Source organism: Halyomorpha halys, unplaced genomic scaffold (assembly GCF_000696795.3).
Source record: "Halyomorpha halys isolate HHAL.00 unplaced genomic scaffold, Hhal_1.1 Scaffold27.1, whole genome shotgun sequence".
Taxonomy (NCBI): Eukaryota; Metazoa; Arthropoda; class Insecta; order Hemiptera; family Pentatomidae; genus Halyomorpha; species Halyomorpha halys.
In genome coordinates this window covers 146265-170033 of record NW_027115109.1, presented here as the reverse complement: position 1 = coordinate 170033, position 23769 = coordinate 146265, and the positions used below count along the sequence as shown (strand labels likewise).

Genomic DNA, 23769 nt, shown 5'->3' with positions numbered 1-23769 from the left:
GTTGCATTGACCTCAATGGTACACTGGAGTTACATACCTTAAACTTAATGTCATTTTGATTTACTATCCACAAAGACTATTGAAATTAAGATAATGAATGTACAGGAAGGTTACGACATTGTCAGTGTTACAATTGTGTTTATTCTGTATAACAAAAATTAGTCACTCAGAGAAATGAAATCATCTCCTACTATCAAACCATTTCTCAACCATGTAATTTGGAAAGATGAGCAATAGGGTTTTGTTTTGAGATTAATCAGGAAGCAGTCTTCCAGCTCCAAAAGGTTATGAAAGAGAATTGCAGAGGGGAAGTATTTCCCTAGTAATCTATCTCTACAAGTGTGCTTGGAAGTTGTTCTGAGCTAGTTTGGTGTGACATATTTTCAAATCAGTTAAATAAACTTCTTATATTTTTCAGTCCATCCATGTTTAATCACAAAAACTACATGAAAGATATTTTACAACAATACTGAGTACTGATTTCCAATGAAATAAGCAGAAAAAATCATTTCCATTCATTATGTAAGACCATATTTAGCCAGAACTACCTATTTTTATCAAGGTAATATAGTTCTAGGAATAATACTCCGATGCTGGCACTAAGTCTCTTAAACCATGATGTACTTAATCTGGGCCTCCCCATTTAAGCTGCTTAGGTTGGAAATCCCCATTACCTTATATCCTTTTAACTCAGGCAACCGAAGTTAACAAAAGTATTATGACCTTCAGCAAACAAACCACATCTGTAGGAAAACTCCTGGGTCTCATAGATACCTCTAAAGTATTCTTTTGATACTGGGTTAGAAATGAAAAAACTATAATCGACCATCACCTAAGAAAAAAAATTTTATTTTAACAGTATATAAGTTAAACTGAAGTCATTATCATGCTGTTTACTACTGGTACTCATACTATTTGGATAAACAAGTCCAGCAAGTGGGCCTATTGGTCCTTTTTGTCATTAATAGTATGTTAATATTTCAAAGAATGACTACTTTTATCAGTTATCTTAATTAATTCTTATGCATTTTATTTTTTTTTTTTTTTTTTTTTAAAGAATATTGAATCTTATTAAACCTTACAGTTCACCTTACACTTGTATTTTAGAGATCTGAAATTATTTAACAATTTGTTTTTTGTTTTGATCTTCAATTAAAAGTTTAAAATCTATTATATATAATTTAGAATATACACTGAATTTTGCCAATATTGTCTATTGCAAAAATATAAATGATTGAAATTATCACAATTAAGAGAACATATGCTATTTTCTTTAGTGTTAAAATTGTTTTTTATTTTATAGATTTAAAAATTTCTAAGAAAGTATCCCAAACCGCAGCTGAAAATGTTATTAACATTCATAAATACAAATGCAGTGAATCAGTGCCAAATAAGAGACAAATTCAATGTGATAAAGACGAAAATTTTCTTGGAAAAAATGATATAGACAAAGGTTAGTGAAACTGGCTTATCTCTTTTTAGCCTGAAAGAAATTTTGTGATGATTTATTACTTCAAACTTTTCATATCTAAATAAATAGAATTTTTTTTTTTTATTTGACAATTTAAGGTATGCTGAGTTTATTAACTAAATAGAATAGTTTTTAATTCTGTTACATTTATTTAGTGAATATTCAGTTTAATGAATAATTTTTTCATACTATGAGATTAAGTAACATGGTTATTCCCTAATTTTTATTCTATTCTTTGTTTCTATAGAATTGCAGCTTTCTATAGCGACGATATGATAATTTTTTTTTCCTATGAATAATTTGTCAGATGACAAATGCCAGTTTTGAAATTTCCCAATTTTAAAATACAAATAAAAACAGTATTGGAATCCTGTCATTTTAAACATATGTGTAAGATGACTGACTGATTTTTTTATTTTTGACAAGTTTATGATCCCAGATCTCTCCATAGTGTTATTTCTTTGTTTTGTACCTTAATTTCTGCTTAGACCCGTTTTGTGTTCAATCAGTTTTAGTAAGGTACTATTTGGGTATTAATGCATTCTAGAGTTGACTAGTAATTTTTAGAGCTTATCTTATCTCTTGCTTTCTATTGATTACTTGCAACTGACAGATAATACATTTCCTTGCCCTGAGGAACATGCTCTGTGGTCATCTGTAGAATCAATTTTGGTTCTGTTTTGATTGTTTTGACATTAAAATTTTTAATGTTACAAATATTCTAATTTTATCAATTGAGGAATTATTTCCTCTTTATGACCTGTAGATGAAAAAACGCTATTCATAATATAAATGTTTTAAAGGATATAGTTCACATGCCACTAAGAAAAGTTGGCCTTCAATTGAAATTAAATAAAAAAAATGTATTTATAAATGATGGGTGTACAAAGCTGCATTGAAATTTTAATTAATATAGACTTTGATGAATAATAATGCTGAAACTTAATTATCTTATGTGATTTGGTGTGATGAGTCAAGATTTGGATCCAAGCTGGGTCTGGGTATAGTAAACTTTAAGTGAAAAATAATGGTTTAAACTATTTAGGGAGCTGTAAGGGCCTATGTAAAAAAATAAGAAGCCCTTCCTCAGAACAACTTGATCAAAACTTTAACCATATATATATTATTTGTGTTGTATCTGAGACAATCGCTCTTATTATTGGATAATTTAATTAATGAATGGAATATGGTCCGGGTGCGGTCAAAAAAACTCAAATAGTAGAATTATACTATTTTATTGAGCGAACGTTTCGCCCCACGTTGCAGGGCTTCGTCAGGGCTAAAAAAGATAATTTAATTAGTAGGGAATGCAGTTGGTAGTTAGCAGACCGCAGTTCCTTTCCAATTTCCACATTTGGGTTAGTTTGGTTACATGTTTAGGATTATTATTGTATTGTAGTTTGTAGTTTTTCTAAAATTTCAGTATTATCCATTTCTAGTTATCTTCCCTTTAATGTTATGTGACCATGAAAAATCATGCGACCCTGATCCTCCCTAGTACGACTCACTCACTCATTCACTCACTGCTTGGAAGCCACATTTTCACCCTCACTCATGCATCTGTACAAATTCTGATGTACTTCCAGCTGAAGAAACTTCCATCTTGTAGACTAACCGTAGGCAAATTCCAAAAATTAAAATTTTTAATGATAACCTCCAAAAAATTCAATATGGTGGCCCCAATCTTAAAATCCATAAGATTTATTTTTGATGGTCTTTTGTGACTAAATAGTAATAACTACCAACAAATTGATCGCACGAGCAGCTACATTCTTTTTTTTTTTTATTTGTATAGAAATACAGATTTTACGATAAATTGGTCTTATCAATATATTCACTATATAGTGATATACCTCAAATAGAGCTAGATTTTTGAGTCTAGAACTAAATTTGAATTTTTTCTCCAAAAAAAAAAATTTTTTTTAGGCACTTGTCCTTGATTTTCCTTAACAATCTTCAAACTGGTAGGCCTATCAAAGTCAAAAATATATAAAAATTTGGTCCTATGACATTTCATTGTATCTCCTATAGGTTAGGGAGATTAGGGAATTAGATTTAATTTAATTTTTAAAAATATACATTTTTTTACCTTAAGCCTTAATTAAAAAAAAAAAAACTTGAAGTAACATAGTACCTTAAATTTGAGTATTTTTCTCTATTATAATTAAAGAATGTATTACAACCATTTATTGAATCAATTGTATGTATTATCAACCATCGATTCAATTGTATGTATTATTATTATTATTATATTGTCTAATTACATTTTTTTTTTTTTTGTTTTTTAAATTATAACTGTTTCTGTTTCAGGTGACCCTAGACCTAAAGTTATTCATAAGTTTAACTCAGAATTGGATCTGCAATTATTAGGTAACTTTTTTCTCCATAAAGGTTTATATTTTTAATATATATATATGATTTAGAACCATTAACCCTTTGACGATGCATGACTGCTGGTGTAGTTTTAGACAGTGGTGGTGCTAAGGGACGGACTTCTGCTTTTGTAATTTTTCATTTTCAGCAGTTGCAAATGATTTAGTCTTGTGATATTTCAACCTTGGCTTCATTTTAGAGAATTTATTGTTGTTAAATAAAAAAAAAATTATTTAATGATAATGTTTTGATTTCATTATGAAGGTTGTTAAGAAGGATCACCAATTTGTTATATTATTTTTAAAACAAAATTATTTTAATAATAATAATTTTGATCAATCTATATTATTTAGATCGATTTATTTGAATTTAAATGAATCAATTGAATTGATTAATTATACTAATTTTTATATTATAGTGTTAAATTAAATAAGATAGATAATAGAGAATCACCACATTTTAAACCCAACCAAACCTCTAACTTCTCAGGATAATGATTACAGATTAGAACTCTATTTAATGTTTCACTCATGCCCATCTGTACAAGATTTAATTACTTCTTTAGTATTCCCTGTATGGTCCAAATATTATACAGCTTCTGTTGGTCTATAGAATCGTAAGCTTTTCCGAAACCTATGTAAAGCTGATGTACTACTCTGTTGTATTCCATTAATTTTTTCTGTAATATTTGACGTTATTAAAAATTTTGATCAATAGTTGTATGATTTCTTCTAAAACCACATTGGTAATCTACAATACTTTGTTCTGCTTATTCTGTGATTCGGATAGTCAAGACAAATGTAAATATTTTATAACATACTGGATGGAGTGAGATTCTTTGATAGTTATTACTATCCATTCTTGGCCTCTTCTTGTGAATTGGAATAAGTAGAGACATCCCCTATCCCTGGAAAGTTTTCTCAATTTCGTAGATATTTTTAACCAAAAGGTGTATTTTAGAAACTCTATTCATCCATTCACCTTATGACTTGATTAGTTCACTAGGAATATTGACAGTTTCGAGTACTTTATAAGATTTTAATTTTCAGATGGCTATTTTGATTTTCTTCTTGAACAGTTCTTCTATTAATGGTATTCTGTAGGAGTATATTGACAATTATTTCCCATATTTAAAATACTGTCAAAGTGTTTACTAAACGAATCCAATATATCTACTGGATTAACTAGAATATTATTGTTTTTATCTCTTATTTCTGTCACTACCGAGCCATAAAATTTATGTGATTGGTTAATATCTTTGTATATTTTACTCATATTTTGTAATTTTTTATCTCTATTATAATGATACATAATAGCATTTAAAATATAATCACACAAAGAATCATTTAAATTTGTTTAGTTACTCAAAAAAAAGATCTGTAAAAGCAATTGAGATTAGTCTGTGCTAAGTCACCATCCCATTGACATGACTCTGCCTGACCCTCCCATCATTAACGGATTAAATTATGCTATTAGACCAAATTCTGCTGAAGGATGTGCTATGTGATCAATTAATGATTTTGATTCCGTGTATACTATTTTAATAAATGTCACATTAGATTTTATAGTTTAATTTTCATCAATTTTTTTATCAGGCTGTTAATAACACATGAAAAGGGTGTAGTATGAAGAATGATAGACAACTTGCAGAGGGATATTTAAGGAAATCAGTTTGGTTCTGCTGCACACCATTGGGATTGATCTGCTGTCGTCAATAGGATTTATAACACTGCTCTATTGCCCAACCATTGTCTAATATGCCAGATGCCCTTTTCCAATCTACATTTAATTATTCTGATTAAATTGCTGAATGGGCATTGATTAGGAACACCAGAATATGATAGCTCTATGATTGTTGCTATTAGAAAATGTGTGGGTACCAATTGAGGCTGACAGGGTTGTTATTTCCTGGTTTAAAGAGACCTTCTAGGCAAACAAAGTTGTTACAAAAGTCTTTGCTGACACTAAAGTTTCCATTTTAACTCTAATTCGACTCTTATGTAAATGGTGCGTATATTGTTGTTCGCTTTTATATTTATTTAATTATTGATATCATCTGTCAGCTTGTCTTCTGTTTTATAAATTTCACTGAAAACCTGAAAAGGTGAAAAAATGTCATTTGTGGACTTCTGAGGTACTAATAGAAAAAAAGATTAAGTTTATAGGCAGCTGCCCATGGAAATTTATGCGATAAAAGGTGAAAATGGACATCCTAACATGGCAGCAGTTTAGTTCTGGTGGTTAAATTTTGCAAAAAAACATTCTTCTAGATGAGACTAGATCAGGTAGCCTAGCCCCCTTAAGACTGTTTTAGATGGCAGGGGTATTACCATTGAGCTTTACTTGGAAAAACTTGAAAAATTGTATTGGAGTTTAAAAAAAGAACCCTTTGTTTTTCTAAAAAACATGGTTTGGTCAAGTAGAATGAAGCGATGTATCAACCAGACAACACTCCTGGCCATTTTTGATGCTGAGTCGGAGTAAGATCTATTGGAGATGTACTCAAAAAGTACCTATCCAAATGATCTGCCTTAGTCTGCAATTAGCAAATAGCTGTGTATAGCAAGTTGGCTATTGGTGGCATGACCGAAATGGTAGTTACCAGCTTGTGAGCCAAGGTTTCTTTAAAATGGATAAATAGAGCGACACTGTAAGATAAAAAATAGATTATGGCAGAAATTAAAAGAGTAGGACCAAATAAAAAAGACTATGAAAGCAGTCCGATAGTGTGTATATTAGTTTTGATATGTTTATGATAAAATCTTTTGTATGGTTGTTAACTGATTTCTTATTTTGTAGGATTTCATTTCGCAGAGGAAAAAATCATAAAATTTAAGTGTTTATTGGAGTCTTCATTACTGAATTTAAGTGATTTACAAAACTTAAGTTGGCCTGGTATTCCCTTCCCAGTAAAAGCTGATACTTGGCGACTACTTGCTGTAAGTTTGCAATTATATTTCTTGGATTTGGCGATAGTTTAAAATTAAAAATACAAGGTTTAATATTCTTAGTTAAAAGCCAAAAACTTTTGAGGGATCTTTTTCATCTGCCAAAACTTGGTATGGGAACACCGATCTGTTGATTGATAATAAAACTAATTTACTGACAGAAATTTAAATAGAATTAGTGAAGTTTACTCTTTTTAGAATTAGTCATTTAATGATACCCTTGAAAGGTAGACCACATGCAGCTGTTAGGACACAGAAATTCAAGTCTAAATTCTAAATATTATACAGATAAGAGAGGTGAACTTGTATACTCGGACGTATATTTAAAAAAAATAGCTCAATTGCTTCTCACAAACAAATGGATGGCTTTATCAAAAAAATACCTGACGAACTGTTGGTATATTTCTATAGTTTAACCCAGTTTTTGCCTATTAACTGTGATGCGACACATGCTGCTGATTTTTGGTAAAAACCTGGAGTTTACAGATAACATCTGATGGATAACCATAAATGAAAGTTATAAAAATAAGAAGTTATAAAAAAAAAAATAATAATAAAAGGCTATGAAAGACCTCACAAGAAGTATTTTGATGTCTTTATAATTGAAGGATTTTAGACTATTTTAGAATTTTGTATGCTCATATTATTATTATTTTCATGCACCCTATAAACTGAAATCTTAGAGAGATGATATTGTTTTTATGTATTTTTTTGTGATATTTTTATTTAATAAAATTTTACTGTTAAAATTCTAATTCTTTTAAATCTAATTTCTAAACACTATTTATGATACAATTGTATTATGATATAATACAGCAATAAAATTTTCTTTCTCATATAAATTCACATTTTGAAATAGGTTGAAATGATCCTATTTCATGAGTATATAAAACATTTTTCTATTTTCTTTTCATGTTTTTAACGATGTCTATTCTCTGTTTATAGTAACATTTAATATTTTATTGAAATATAGATGTAACATATCTTTAAAGAAAAAAGGAACATATATATATTGCAGTGATATTTTACTTCTCTTGTCAAATAAAATCAAGAAGTGTTAACCGTTACCATAAACAGAGCAGAGACATTGGAAATTGAACAATTAAATATGAATATTTTGAAAAATATTAGAAAAAGTTGATTAATATTGATAGTGTGAAGAAAATATTATTATTTTGTGGATAAAGGAAGTGTTTATATTTTATATGTTAAAAGTTATTATTTATTTCTTAAGCCTCAATTAAAAATGATTTGTGATTTATAAATAATTCCTTTGAAATATAGGATTATTATACATTTTAATGCCTTATGTTGATAAATAACATTTATTTTATCATTTGTTTGTGAAATGAATATTTTTTAATTTTAATGATGAGCTAATAGTTGATCGTGGATGTACATATATGAGGAAAAGATGGATGGGGTGCAGTTAGTGAAGAACACAAATAAGTAAACAGTTATTTTTTAGTGCCAATGTTTCGGCCAGAATTTTAGGCCTTCATCATGTCTTAGAACAAAAAAGAAGATAAATATATTGAATAAAAGGAATTGCAGAATAATTAGAAAAAAATAAAATAATAGACAATGTAGATACATTAATAACAGACAATACAGATACATAAATATGTTACATGTTTTATAATTTTAAATATATGAATATTTGGATAATTTTTGTTTTATAGACCGGAACAATGCACTCTAGATAAAACAAATGCTAATTGCCATGAATTTGTAATTAACAATGTATGTCAGCAACTTGTAAACGTGTCATTTTATGTATATTAAGTGGATTTAGATTTTAAAGACTTAAAAACTAATTAACAATTAGTTTAAAACATAATGAGGCAGTAAAGTGATAGTTGAAAAGAAAAAAAGAATTTGATGTATTTTTTGCCAATACCATGCACTAATAAAGCGAATTCAGTCAGTTGCTGCTCAGAATTCATACTGGCAAGATGTATATTGGTTTGGCCAAAGAAAGTTAATTTGTTTTAAATATTTAGTTAATTCTGAGAATTCAAACAGACAAAATGTATATAAATATGGCCAGAGGAAACTATTTTTATTTGAATATTAATGCATGTGTTTTTTTACTAATTATAAACATTTTTTACTTGTTATAGATGTGGTGTAGGTTGAAAAGATTTGAGGACAGAAAGAACTGGGGTTGTAGGGTTAACATAAGAGTCTAAAAGTTTGTTTCTTACATTAGGTGGGAAATTGTTGTTAAATAAGATCTTGTTAATACGTTGTATGTTGGTCTGGTGATATTGGGGGCCAGGAAGAGAAAGGGAATGGTTGGTAAGGTTCTTAGCAGCATTGATTTGTTTGGCAATAAGGGTGTTGGGAAAAATAGTAGAGGAGTTTTCAGAATAGGTAGGTTTGGTATACTAACCAGTGGATATAGGGAGCCATCGGGATTTCAGATAATAAGTAGGTCAAGAAAAGGGAATGGTCAATTTCATGTTCAACAATAAACCAAAGACGAGAGTGGCTAGAGTTGAGGCTGATAGGATTTCAGGGATTCTGTCAGGATTGAGTACAAGGAGGATTGTCAACATATTTCTTAATAAAAATTATGTCTTGAGAGAATAAAGGTATTATGGAATTGAGTAGGTCATTGAGGAGTTACACATAGCAAGTCCAGAAATCTGGTAGTAAAATTTATCTTGAAAGGTCAGGTAACTAGAATTATAACAAAGTTCTAAAGATGAAAAAAATGAGGCCAGCTTAAGCGTGGTATGAGATTAAATAGTAGTCCTGTTCTTCTATACAATGTGAAGGGGTTTTTCAATGGGGATGTTACTAAAAAGGGTTTTGGCATCAAAGGGGCAAAGATGGTTACCAGGTTTATGGATTTTAGGGAGTTCATATAAGCGGAGCGGCTAAAGAATTATAAGATATGAGTTTAAGGTAGGTGGGGCAGTTAAAATGATTGGTCTCAAGAAGGTTCTTAAGAGTTAGTTAAATTGGAGCATAAGTGGGCAGGTCGGGTCACGTGTGGTCGGTTTGTAAGTTGTTAGGTCAGATAGGAGGAGAATTTTGTCAACATATTCAGTTTTGTCCATAACAAGTCGAGTTACCTTTGTCAGTTTTAGATATTATAAGTTGGTTATTAGATTTGAGAAAGGAGCGGGTGAAAGAATAAGGGAGAAAGAATTGAGGAACAGGATAGGGTTATTAAAGGTGGTTGGAAATACTATTGCAGATGCGCATTCTAGAAATCTCCCTGTCTTTTTCAGAAATATCAAAAAGATCGTCTCTATTTTTTTAAAAACGAAATTATATATTTTTAGAACATTGTGATATTTTTACACAAAACCATGCTTGTGCTCCCAGTATTAAAAAGGAATTTACAAAATGGGTTGATTACTTCTTTCTGATTGTTTTTTGAATTATTGAAGAATATTCTTCACTAATTAGTTTTTAATAAGTTTCATATTTGATAGTAATGAATTGGTTCTAGAAACTTTAAGAACAAAATTAAGTCGCTAGGTGCTAGTGAATAGGAATAATTTAAATACTTTTTTCCTGTTTGTAGTTACACATATCTGTTTTTGCTTCTAATGGATTTAAAAGCTGATATCATTTTAGTATCATAATAATCCTAATTTAATTTAATTGAAAAAGTTTCCAAATTATTCAACAGAGACACTTGAGATCATTAGACTAGAAATGAGTTGTGACACGTGCTTGTTGCCCCAGTTCCTTACTTGTGCCTGATACTTTTTGTCTCATATATTGGAATCCACCAACTTAAATGTTCCTGGCTAGTACAGGGTTTTACTTGATGAAGGAGATTTTAGAATCTGACCTTGATCATGATTCATCTAGCGCCCATGCAACTTTAATATCAGTGCCATTTTTAGGCGATGGTTGAATTTCAGTAAGGAACTATTTTACAAAGACTTAACATTAAGAGCTTCACAATCTCCAATGTATTGCTTTTATTAATTTTTTTTTACTTAACAATTTAATAAAAAAACCTTATTCATAAAAGGGCATTAAGTATATGATTTTAACAAGTAAGATTGCTTGCAATTACTGTGTAAGTGAAAAAGAATTGACTTTTAGTAACTTAGTAGCCAATAACATACTGAGGCTTAATAAAAACTTTAAGATGGGTCGGGCAAGACCACTAAAAGTAGTTTACTGTACATATTTTTTTTTTGTATCATTATTCGCTTCTTACACATTCAATATTTGTTGTATTTATAGGGATACACACCTACTTGTTTAGAACTTCGAGATGAAACTTTAAAGAAAAAAAGATTAGAGTATTGGAACTATGTTTCTCAATATTATGAGACTGATGCAAGAGATGACATTTATCAAGGAACATATAGACAGGTATGATTTGTTTCTGTATGTTATTTTTTTTTTTCAATATACAATTTTCTTTAATTATTTCTACTAGAAATAATATACAGAAGTTGGAATCCATACTTTTTATTTTTATAGTATTAGACATTATACTCATGTCTTATAAATCCATTTCTGGGTCCTATGATCTTTTAGAGTCTGAGTGATACAAGAAATCATGTTTGCTATTCTTTCTTGTTCAGTATTCTCTCATTCCTCCCATACAGCTAATCCAGGCATATTAAAGTTGTTTGGGGGGATATGACCTCCAGATATCTGGTGATATTCTGATGATATGATTTAGAGCTAATTTATAACAAAAAGTATAAGTTAAGGCAAGAAATGGGAAAAGCCTAACTTCTACAAAGATAAATTGCTTAGTGGTTTATTTAGGAGTGATAATTGTCTTTTGGCTGTGGGATAAAGTAAAGTAATCCTCAATACCTTACATCTCTGGAATTGAATACTATCCTTGAGTGTAATGAGATTATCATGAAAAAGTAAGTAAACATTTTATAAAGTATTTTAATATTTTTAGGTATGATGCAATATTTTTATACAGAAGTTAATTTATTATTTGGTTACCGTATAGAGTAAGAGGATAAATCAAAAGCACATTTCTGCACCCACTTCTCCATTAGTGGTCATTAAGGATATCTCAATGTCTTTTCACTTCTCTAAGTTATGAAATGCCCCAAAACATGTTCTTCATCAGTCTTTATTTGATTCCATACCATTTACTTTGATCTTACTATATCCTGAATGATTTTTCTTTTTAAATTAGCAGAATGGGTGAACAATTCTGGTGAGGGTAGAGAACTATTCTCAAATAATTTAATTTTAGTTATTGTGTAATGGGTTTCTTTGAGTTATAATTCAAATAATTCACAGTTAAATTAATCAATAGTTAATTATATCCTATGATATTGTTAACTATGCTGACCCATATTGTAAGCTTATATTTACAATTTTTTGTAATCTGTTTTATTACTCCTCTGTCATCCAAGGAGCCCTACGTGGTTTTTTTACGCCCTTGTTTGGTGTTTTTTTCTTTATTTTTTTATGATGTTCGACATAAGTGTATATCACTTATTATTATTTTAACGATTTGACGTCATATTATTTTTAGCTTATTTATTTTAACTTGTTTTAACCTATTTATTTATTTATAAAATCTTTTTATTATTTTAAATTATATTGTAGGGAGTGATAGGGATAGAGATATTGCGATGTAAGTGCATGTATGGATGTCTTTTGGTCTTAATTTATTTAATTTTTTTTTATTGCTGCAATATTATTTATTTTAATATCCTTGAATTTTAACTATATTTTAGTTATTTATTTATTTATCTTAACATATATGAACTTTAACTGTACTTTAGTCAATTATTTCATCGATGCATGTGTTGGGTAATTTTGGATGAGAAGAAGAATAAATAAGAAGGAAAGAGAGAAAAGTTAGAAGGAGTAAAAACGAACAAAGATGAATATGAAATCAAAGAAAAAGATACAAGTGGGTCAGACGATATGGGTTCTGAGGACTGGAGGGACAGTTCAAGAGGCAGTTGTTGTCTCTCTGATGTCTGTGGCTACTACAGATGGTGGTGAAGAGGCCTATGTAAAAGTTGAATGGCCAGATGCAGACGGGGTAGTTTTAGGAAAGACTATCTCCATTGAAGATGTTCTTCCTTGTCCACCAAAAGCCCAAGGCAGCACTACGGAGACAGGCGGTGGACAACAAGACAAAAGCCCACGCCCTCAGGATAAGGTTTGTCCTATCTGTGGACTCTCTTTTAAGGGTGAAAGAGGGCTCGGAACCCATATCGCAAAGAAGCATCCCAGGGAGGCTAATAACAACACGCTGAGGGGAATAATTGGTAATGTAATAGGTCTTAAAAATGGAGAGGGTGAAAGGTCTAAAATAAAGGAAGACATTGGGAAATGGTCTGCTACTTTTAAAAGCCTTCATGAGCAAAATACCATGAATACTGCGGATTTTGACGAGGCCGTAGGCAAGTTCCTAATATTCCTAAAGACGATTAATGCGGAACTCCCAGGCCCTCAGCACCCAGCCGTCAAATTCTACAAAATGAGGAAGAAAAATAAATCTAATATGGTGGACAAAGGGGCCGGAAAAGTATCAAATCCGCAGAGGGCCAATAAAGCAGACCGGAGTCGTCGGCAAGAACAGTATCAATACGATGTTGCACAATACAACTATTATAATAAAAGAAAAAAGTAGTGCAAAATATCATGAATGCCGACGCTCCTAAGCAATGTCCCTTAAAGATGGCTGAAATTGAGAGGCATTATAAGTCTTTTTTTGAAAGTGAAAATCTCCGTAAGCCTGTGGAGTATGAAGAAAAGGCCCCGATGTCGAATTTGATCTCAGTAGAAACTGAATCAATACGGAAAGCCATAAAATCTACCTCTTTAGAAATATTGCCGGGGCCAGATGGTGTTTTAATCCACACAATAAAATTCTTTAATATAGCCCATGTAATTAAGAGAATTACGGAGATAATGCTGAAGGTGGCCTATGTACCAGAACCACTCAGGCGCACGATTTTGATATATAAAGGCAAAGGAGATGCAAATAATATATCATCCTGGAGGCTGATTACGGTATATTCGATCGTGTGCCAAATTATTGAGAAGGTGCTTGATTGTGAACTTAGGAAACAGGTCACCTTCCACAGAAATGGAAAAATGGGGTTTTATAAAGGGCCTTCCGGGAGCACACGTCAACACGAGAATTATCGATGCGATTTTGAAAGATGCAAGAAATAAGAAAAGTAATTGCACAGTGGTATTTCTTGACGTTGTTGCTTGCTTAAGCCCGAGTAGAATGTCAACATTGTCAACCAGTACGTGTTCCCGGGTCTTACATACCCTCTCCAAACTGCTCCCCTCACAAAGCTACATCCTGAAATCCTAAATGGCATCGACACAATGATTCGCATATGTGCTGGGGAAATGCCCCAACAACTCCCTCCTCATAACACGCTGACATCATAGAGTGAAATACGAGTTAATGAAGCTCCTAAAAGAAAGAGAATTTGCCTGCTCTGACGAGGTCTACTGCGTAGATACGGATGGATACACAAGATATGCGGATATTGTTGCTTTTCCTAAGAAGGGGAAGTTGGCAATCATTCTGGATCCCACCATGAGATATGAAAATAATGACCTTGACCAGGCAAATAAGGTAGATAGGGAAAAGAAGGAAATCTACGATAAATGTATCCCTTTTCTCAAGGAGAAGTTCCGTGAGGGCTTCGGAGAACGAGACTTCAACGTGAGAGGCCTCTGGTTCGTAGCCCATGGAACAATTCCCAGCACAACTAGGAGCTTCATGGAGGAGCTTGGGGTCGATGTCCAGGACGTGGCTAGGTTGACAGAGAATATAGTACTTGACTTCCTTGGTATCTTTCACCACTACATGCATGGAAATTAATGAGTGGGGGAGTTTATCCAGAGGAGGGATGGCATGCATGCATCGCATATCTTATTTGTTGTTTTATCTATTACTTTATTATTTTAAATATTTTAATATTTGTTATATAGGGGACTTTGTTGATCAAATGAAATAGAAGGGAAAAAAAAAAAAAGGAATTAATTGAAAAACTTGTAGTTAGTTTGTAGACTGGTATTCATTGTAAAAGAAAACTGTGAAAAAAAAAGTTATCTTTCTATTGTATTATATCATATAAAAATATGTAATTTATATATGTTCAGTCACGGATTGATCAGTATGCTGTGTAATGTAGCAACCCGATGTATTTGGGCAGCATGAATGAATAAAGTATTTCTTTCTCTGTCTATAGTGATTGTTATTATTACTTCTGTATTTGTCTTTTTTTTTTAGATTCATATTGACATTCCCAGAATGAGTCCGACTATAAGTTTGTTTAGACAGAAAGTTGTACAGCAAATGTTTGAAAGAATTTTGTTTATTTGGTCGGTTAGACATCCTGCTTCTGGATATGTTCAAGGAATTAATGATTTAGTAACACCTTTTTTTATAGTATTTCTTCATCAAGTTTTACCCAAAGGTATTTTGACAGTTATATATATTATTGTAATGTAGCTTTTATATAAGATATGAAAATGTTTAGAAATAAAATTTTAAAAATGATGTTAAAGCAACTTGTTTAATAATACTTGGGCAGTATCAAAGTATTTGTGAATTAAATAAGTTTTATTTGAATTTCAGTATAAAATCTTCACTTTAAAGTTATTCTTCTGAATATTGGTCATAATTGTTAATTATCCACATCTTTCTGACAGAATTTAAATTGAGTGGTGATGCCTTAAGGTGAAAAACTCATCAGATTTTTAATAAAAATTATTTGTTAAATATTAAATTATTTCTGAATATTTATATGATATTGTTAAATATTATATTATATTAGGAATTATATCGTATACACATATGATTGTATGTTGTAGGAACCGATTTAGATGAAGTTGATATATCTCTTCTTGATGAAGAAAAACGTGATATTGTTGAAGCTGATTCATATTGGTGTTTTTGCAAATTCCTAGATGGTATTCAGGATAATTACATATTCCCTCAGCTAGGTATTCAACATAAAATTAATCGGCTGAGGGAATTAATACAAAGGATAGATGGTAATAAATAATTTACTTTTAAGTTTTTTTTTTTTTTATTAATGTAATAATAAAGCCTTAATTTTATACTATATAACAGGAAATAAGGAATCTGTCATTGCTTAAAAAATATTTTTTCTTAATTTAAAAAATTAAATATTTCTTTAAATATATAAAATATTTCTCAAAAATATTTGTTCTAAAGGTGTTCATAATCTAGTACTGCTTAGAATTACAAGAAAAAAAATTGCAATCTTAGATTTCACCAATTTGATTTGGTTTACTTTATTGACATTTTGGCTCTCATCATTCAAGCTCATTATTAAGTTTATTCAGAAAAATAAACATGTTATAATTATTTTACATTGATATTTGAAATGATATTTAATTTTTATTCATTTACTATATTAGTATTAATTATGTTATAAATATTTTCAAAAAATCACCAAATTGATACCTTTTTATTTTCTTAAATTGTGATTAATTTACATTTCTTTATTCTTCTTTTATTAGTGTAATTCTGAAATCCATAATTTTCCCCTATTATTTCATTTTATATAGTTAAAATTAATAAATCTAAATTGTTTTCTGATGAATGAGTACATCAGTCCATTCAGAGTTCGAATGAAAAAGAGGTATAAAATAGAATAAGGTAAAACCCATTTATTTCACTATAAATACTTTAAATTAAATGCTTATAATTAATATAATAGTTGAATTAATGAAAAAACAAATAAGATCGGAAGCAAGCAGAAAGAGAAATTATTATACAAAATGACTAATGTTATGAAACTAGTTATTTATAGGCGTTCCAACAAAGGTTGCCTCAACTAGTCAGCACTGAGCTCCAAGAGCTTTGATCCTTATGAATCAAATGTTATGGGCAAACAACAAAGGAGAAATATGGGCATTTGAGGGAATTTTATGAAACTAATAACGTTAATAAGAATGCAATTTAGGTTTTATTGATTTTAGATATATAAGATGAAATAACTAGGAAAAATTATGGATTATGGGATTAGATGAATAAAGTACGTTACATTGATCATAATATAAGAACATGATAAGATACCAATTTGCTATTTTTTCAAATTATTTATAATACAATATAAAAATATAATTTACTGTTAATATTATCATTAGAAAAAATCTAAACAGTTTAATATCAATGCAATTATTATACCTTATTTGTTGCTGTAGATAAATTTGATAATCGACTTGAAACGTCAATAAAGAAAAGGAGTGAAATAGATTAATTGTTTAAGGCTTCAAACTTTGCTTTTATCCCCTCATATTTTAAAAAAATAATTTAAATATGGAATTATGGACTGAGTTAAAGATTCTCAATTGAAGTTACATTAGAAATGATGTTAAGAAAATACGTTATTTTCTGTTTGGTCACCCAATGTCATGGTGAGTAGGAAATACTTTTGGATTACTAAGTTTTCGGGAGGTTCTCATGAATTCCTATGAAGGAAGTCTTAAGATCATAAGAAGGGGGCCAATGAAAAGTGCATATATGAGTGTTCAAAGAAACTTGTTCTAACATAAGGTTCAAGATGGTTTTGCAATGGTTCTAAATTATTTTCCAATCAATTTATTCTGGATTTTTTTTCAATGAGGGAGAGGGCTTTACAGCATCTAATTTAAATGAGATCATCCTATAATCAGACAATGTAATGTCTGAAGTGTTCTTCCAGTCATTATGAAGGATTTTTATATAGTTTAAAGCTAGTTTTATCTAATAACTCACTTCTTACTCTAGTAACAAAAGTGGTTTCATGACCTCTGTTTAATATTTATAAATCAGTTGAGGGTATAAATTCCAGCAAGGTCTCTCCTTGCCCGTTGGGGTGCTATCATACACAAGGTGATAAGAATTAATGTGCCTGTCTATTAAGAGTGGTTGGTCTATCTAACATAAAAGGATCAATCTTACTTACCAACTTTCATTGTTAGGGTTGAAGTCCCAACATCCTTCGTATTCATGTGAGAGAGAGAGAGAATTTGTAGGTCTTCAGAAGCCCTGATGAAAGTTTGAGGATAATGAAGTTGAATTTAGCCATTTCGGCCATGGTCGACATATTATTTCGGAAATTAATTTATCATACCTTGACAGTGGTGGGCTCACTGACCCAGCTAAAGAGGAATGTAGAAAGAAAAGGCATGAGCCTACTGAAACCTGCTTCTCCTGTGATAAGAGGCTATAGTTGGTGCCCTCCAGACAGTTAACCTGAACAGTTCATTGCAGATGCACCAGTCATGTTCCTATAGCCATTGACAATCTGAAGATGGTCTGTCCCTGCTAAATTTTCATTTTGGTATTCTAGGAGCTGGATAAGCCAGTTGGGTTTTAACATCTCAGCTTCCAAACCAATCACAATCCCAATGGGATAGAGGACCTCGGTGAACCGACTCATTATAAACTTTCGGTTTGTAGGAGATACTCAATCAAGTATTCCTGCCAGGATTTTCTTGTTGGGGCTGGTGAGATGGATTCAGTCCGGTCCCATGAAATTATCCGTTTCTATCTCAGTAATGAGGAGCTTCTCAAATGTTTCCAATTTTTTATTGATTATATTGAGATCTTTGACTAAACTAATAACCTCAGAACTGCTACTATATATATAAATAAGTTATTATACGGCAAGGCGTATTGTCTGCCTTAATACCCCCTACCCATGTAAATAAACAACCGAAATGTATATAAGGAGCATTAAGAGACAGAATAAAACAGTGTTATTTCAGTAGTCTTGGGTATTGTTACTGTGCCCAATTTCCTACTTTTTTTTAGTGCTTCTCCAACATTACATAAGTTAGGTATATATAAAATCATCTCCTTGCCCATAACATTTTGTTAGACCATTAGTATTTTTAGTATTACATACTATTTTTTTGGTGGCTCCTTTTCAATGTATCTATGGTCAGACAATTTCAGTATCTTATTTACTGAATGTGAATCCTGTTTAAATCTTGAGGTTTGTTTGGTAATTTTCTGTGATATCTGTTTTAGACTCGGTTTTTTGGTATCAAATTTAATAACAGTATAATATGTTAATTTTTCTGAGTTTAGTTATTGGCTCCAATATAATGTTATTTTTTAGTGTGATAGGTTTGTCAGTATTACTCTGAATTCCCCAACTTAGTATGGCTTCAGTTGTATTAGCCCCATGGGCTGATAGCTTCTTGTGGCCTTAGTATTGGATTAAGGTTTAGGCATCATGTTCTCCATGCTAGAATCAAGCCTGCAACATGTGGTTTCTTGATAGGTTCTTATTTTTTAAGAGGCATAAAACCTACCGTTCATCAACTTCTGTTGTTTTAAAGAAAGATAATAGTGAGTATTAGTAATCTTGGTTAATGATGTGAAAATGCATATGCAGAAGTAGGTGTTATACAGCCAGGGAATAGTAGAACCCCTGGTGATACTCCAAAACCATTTGAGGTAAGTCAGAATGTCTTGCATGACATGGTGGTGTGTGATCATCAATCCTTTTTCTAATTTTGGATACCTGTTGTAAGTACACTGAATACCTTGGCCCTAATTAATTTTACACATGTTTATAAATAAAATGTGTACTATAAAAATCAATTTTTGTGATTGAAGCATTAATCCTGTTTTTGTCTCATTTTACCTTATTCATTTTTGATCCTTACTATCATATTTATTTTATGTTGAATTATTTTCTGAACTTTGATTATATTACTTTTTTTAAAAATATTTTCTGGTTACTTTATTTTTTTCATTTATATTATCCTATAATTTCTCTTAAAACAAAAAAAATTATCATCTATGTTATGGTGGATTATGAAAGTGTCACAGGTTCATTTAAGTTATGACTGTGAGTATACAGTTTAACTTTATACAATTTATAATAATATAATATATTTCATTCATAGTAATTCATTATGAACTATTATATAAGATTAGTGTTTCGTGTTAACTTAATTTTTTAAATAAGTGATATTTTATAATTAATAATATCTGCGTTTCTTGTTACAGGAGTTTTACATAATCATCTACAAAAGAATGGAGTTGAATATTTACAATTTTCATTTCGATGGATGAATAATCTACTTACACGGGAGCTTCCTCTTAGATGTCTAATAAGACTGTGGGACACTTATCTTGCTGAACTGGATACCTTTTCATCATTTCAGCTATTTGTGTGTGCTGCATTTCTTTTACATTGGAGACAGGATCTCATGGTGGAAAAAGACTTCCAGGTTTATTTTATATTCTTATATTCTATTTGGAAAAGTAAAAATGATTTTCTTATGAATAAGTTAAATTCAATACATGAAAGTATATAGTTGCTGTTGGTATGTTATGTATTTATTGTATGAGCTAATTCTTCATTTTGGAAGTTTCCAGCTATTGCTTTTATGTATCTCTTATTTATTTTTCAATATTATACTATTTTTTTTTTTTTTTTTTTTTTTATGACAGCACTACAACCCCACTACAGGTCTTGGCCTCTTCCAACCATTTCCTCCAATCGTCTCTCTGACCACTTCAGCTTTGGTCTCTTTCTCCTTTTCCATTAGTTGGCTGTGTTTGCAGTATTTTTTATATTTCTTCATTCACCATCCTTATAATATATCCTGCATATCTTAACCAACTCAGCTTTATTATGCTCTTGGTTTGTGTCCCTTCTAATCATCTTCAACTTCTACTCCTCCACAAATTTGGAAGGGAGCATTTGTTTCAAAGATCAGGAACTCTTTTTAAAGTACCTTTATATGTTGTCCAACACTCAGATCCTTAAAAAAGTGCAGGACGTATCAAAGTTCAATAGAGGTGAAGCTTGGTCTTCCTTGAAAGTATTTACCTGTACAACTGTTTTCTTAGCCCAAAGTAGCTTTGGTTGGCTGTAGTTATCCTCCCTTTAATCTCAACATCAGAGTCATTGTCCTGGATGACTAGGTGGGGATCCCAGGTAATGAAACTCCAGAACCTTTTTGAAGTTATGAGCCCCAATGGTTGCTGTCTCACCTGTTTTAGGAACCTCCTCTGCTACCATGTATATGGTGTTGGAATCATTAACTTCTAATTTAAGTTTTCTGAATGTGCCCTCCAACACCAGAAAAACCTCGGTTACGGTCTGAGTATTCAGTATATTTTATACAATTTTACTAGCCTAGTAAATACATTTTCTTGTCCCCTTAAGGCCATGTATGTCGCTCAAGTGCTATATTAAACTATAGAACAGTTTATACCTTTGCCACAGTCTTTTTCTTATAGGAAATCCCTATGTCCTTTTACCATTTATTCTAACCATTCATTTCACATTCTTCATAGTCAATATTATATAGTACGACTATTGTATTTACATTTAAAAAAATAAAGAAATTCTATAGTAATTTTTTTCATTATCTATTTAAGTTTTATAAAGCAATGGATGAAACTGTTATTATTTTCTTTAATGTCTATTTTAGGGGCTGATGTTATTCCTGCAAAATCTGCCGACTCAAAACTGGAATGATTCGGACATTAATCTCCTGGTTGCTGAAGCATATAGACTTAAATGTACGTTTGCTGATGCACCAAACCATTTTCAATCAAAAGACAGTTGACTATTGTTTAATAAATCAACTAATGTTTTTTCAATTGTATGTTTAAGCAAGCCATCCGCAATTGGTCACTTTTACTTTCAAGTAAAAGTACACCTGTTTGTTTGAAATTAGTTTTCATAAAAATTGATTCCTTATACACACACAATATATATATTGTGGTATGGTATATATGATGTTCAGTTGTGATATACAAATCTTCATACAAATTAATGCCGAGCAGATGTTGATGTTGGATTTTGAATTTAATGTTTTTTCAGTTTCAGCCTATGTGAATACATTTACTAAAATAATATATATATATTTCTTCTCTGTTTCTTATTATTCCTAGTTTTAATTAGTTTCTGTCTCCCATACTATTTAGTGTTAAACTGCTTTTTAATTCTGGTGAAGTAACAATTTTTTATTGCTCAGATTCATTTATTGAATCTGCTTGATTTATTGTTAGAAATTTGTATCTGCATATATTTTTTTGTAATTATGGGTATATAATAGGGACCACTTCAAGACATTATATATTAAAAGAAAATCACTTCAGATAATATAACAAAAGAAAAACAATAAAGTAATTAATCATATTGATCAAAAACATTAATATTAAAAAGATTATAAATGTCCCAATAATTGTATTTTTTTTTAAATCTTTTTTTTTTTTATTGTCTGATTAGTTCAGCTTTGATTGACAATTTAGCATACATATATTTTGAGGCAAGCATATCATTAATTGTTAATAATGTTGAAGTATTGATTGTTTGCTAAGTCGTTAACAATTTATATTGTTAAAGCTTTTGTTTATTGTCTTTATATATTTGATAAGATGTCAAAGGTTACTAGAAACCGGTTTTTACTAAATAATTGTTATTAAATAATATATATAAAATGTCACTTATGTTGCATAAAAAAAAAAATATATATATATATACAATACTCAATACCTCTTAAATGCATGGAAACAAACATTACACTATCCATTAACATGAATCTTATACAAATACATCATATCATTATATTTCAGTATACCTTTATGTACTGTCAAAAATTATGTAGTAAAGAGACAAATTTTTATAGAAATAGTTAAAATAATTATAAGTGAATTTAAAAATGACCATTCACAATGGAAGTAAGGTTTAATGGCGTGATATATATCTTGGTCATTTAAATTACTTACTTGGGAAGGTTCATTTAATTTTTATAAAATGTTTGAATTTATTTACTCATTAATTTTAAGCTAAGCCTTTTCTGTTATAAGGGCTAGAATCATTTGTCGACAAATGTTTAATAGTTATTTCCTGGATGAGGTATTCTATTTTTTTATATAACTTTATTCATATAAATTATTTAGTATCTATTGTATTACTAGTATTTAAAGTGATAACATTTTGTTCATTTAGTTTTAAAATAAGTGCCATTCTACACAAGTTTTGGAAATATTGTGTTAGAATAGCCAAAAACTTCTGTACAGGTTATAGTGCTATAAGTGCTAATACCTGAATTGTATCCCACTGAATTAAAAACTCAAATGAAGAGTTATCTGTCTTTTGAAGGCATTTGTAATGCACACTTTTTTGTTCCTTTATTCATTATTGAGTATGTTGAGATTGTGCTAGCAATAATTTTAGTGAACTATTTGAACATGATATTTCTATTGCTCATGTTCATTTTGTGTTTATGTGAAAAATTCACTGTTATATGTTTTTATTAATGGTGATTATAGAATTCACTTTGGAATATTTTTAACAATCTTCAACCAACCACTATAATAATAATTCAACTGTTGTTTAAAATTTAATTATTGAAGCTTATACCAAATTAGATTGTTTTATACCGTAGGTATCTAACTACTCAATATCATTTAATTGTTTATTATAATTGTTCCAGGGCTTCCTTCACATTTAATCATCTTTTGTTAGACTACTTTCTTTTAATAAACTATTTTTATCTAAAATTCTGTGAAGGCTGTGGGCAAATTGTAAATAACTTTAAAGGCTTTATACAAGAGTATATTTAATGTTAATAACTAAACCCTAAGCTCAACTGAATATATTTTAACAATTTTTATTTTATTGTTTGATATTTTATTTCTGTTGACCTACACTTTTTTTTTTTTTTGTACATATTTATATGATAATTAAGAAGAAAGGATTTAAGTTGTATGTAACATTTAATAAGTTCATAAGTAATAATAATATAATATTATAGAATTAAGTTTGATACACTAATTGAAATTTAAAAAGAAATATTTAAATTGTTTATAGAATTCCATGTTACAAATTGTTAATATCATAGAATGATTTGAAATTGTAATGATGTGGAGGATAGTGGTATTAGCTTTCTCAAGACAGACTTTCTAATCTTACCAAATGTCAAGTCTTATATAATTTCTAATGATCCAAGTTAATATTTGATTAGTACCGAAGGGAGCTAAAT

The 23769-nt window shown here is 30.1% G+C and overlaps 1 protein-coding gene across 3 annotated transcripts in view; it reads left to right on the top strand.

The window, feature by feature from the left end:
* Positions 1-23405, top strand: part of Tbc1d22 (TBC1 domain family member 22) — a 28119-nt gene extending 4714 nt beyond the window's left edge. For 2 of the 3 annotated variants that reach the window (XM_014425011.2, XM_014425019.3), the window contains exons 4-11: positions 1304-1453; positions 3782-3841; positions 6644-6783; positions 11011-11142; positions 15023-15209; positions 15607-15789; positions 19772-19995; positions 21208-23405. In XM_014425011.2, the coding sequence (XP_014280497.1) occupies positions 1304-1453; positions 3782-3841; positions 6644-6783; positions 11011-11142; positions 15023-15209; positions 15607-15789; positions 19772-19995; positions 21208-21345 (1214 nt within the window). In that variant the 3' untranslated portion in view covers positions 21346-23405. The remainder of the gene's footprint in view (positions 1-1303; positions 1454-3781; positions 3842-6643; positions 6784-11010; positions 11143-15022; positions 15210-15606; positions 15790-19771; positions 19996-21207) is intronic. The other variant, XM_014425027.2, reaches the window with a different exon arrangement.
* The last annotated feature ends 364 nt before the right edge of the window (positions 23406-23769 follow it).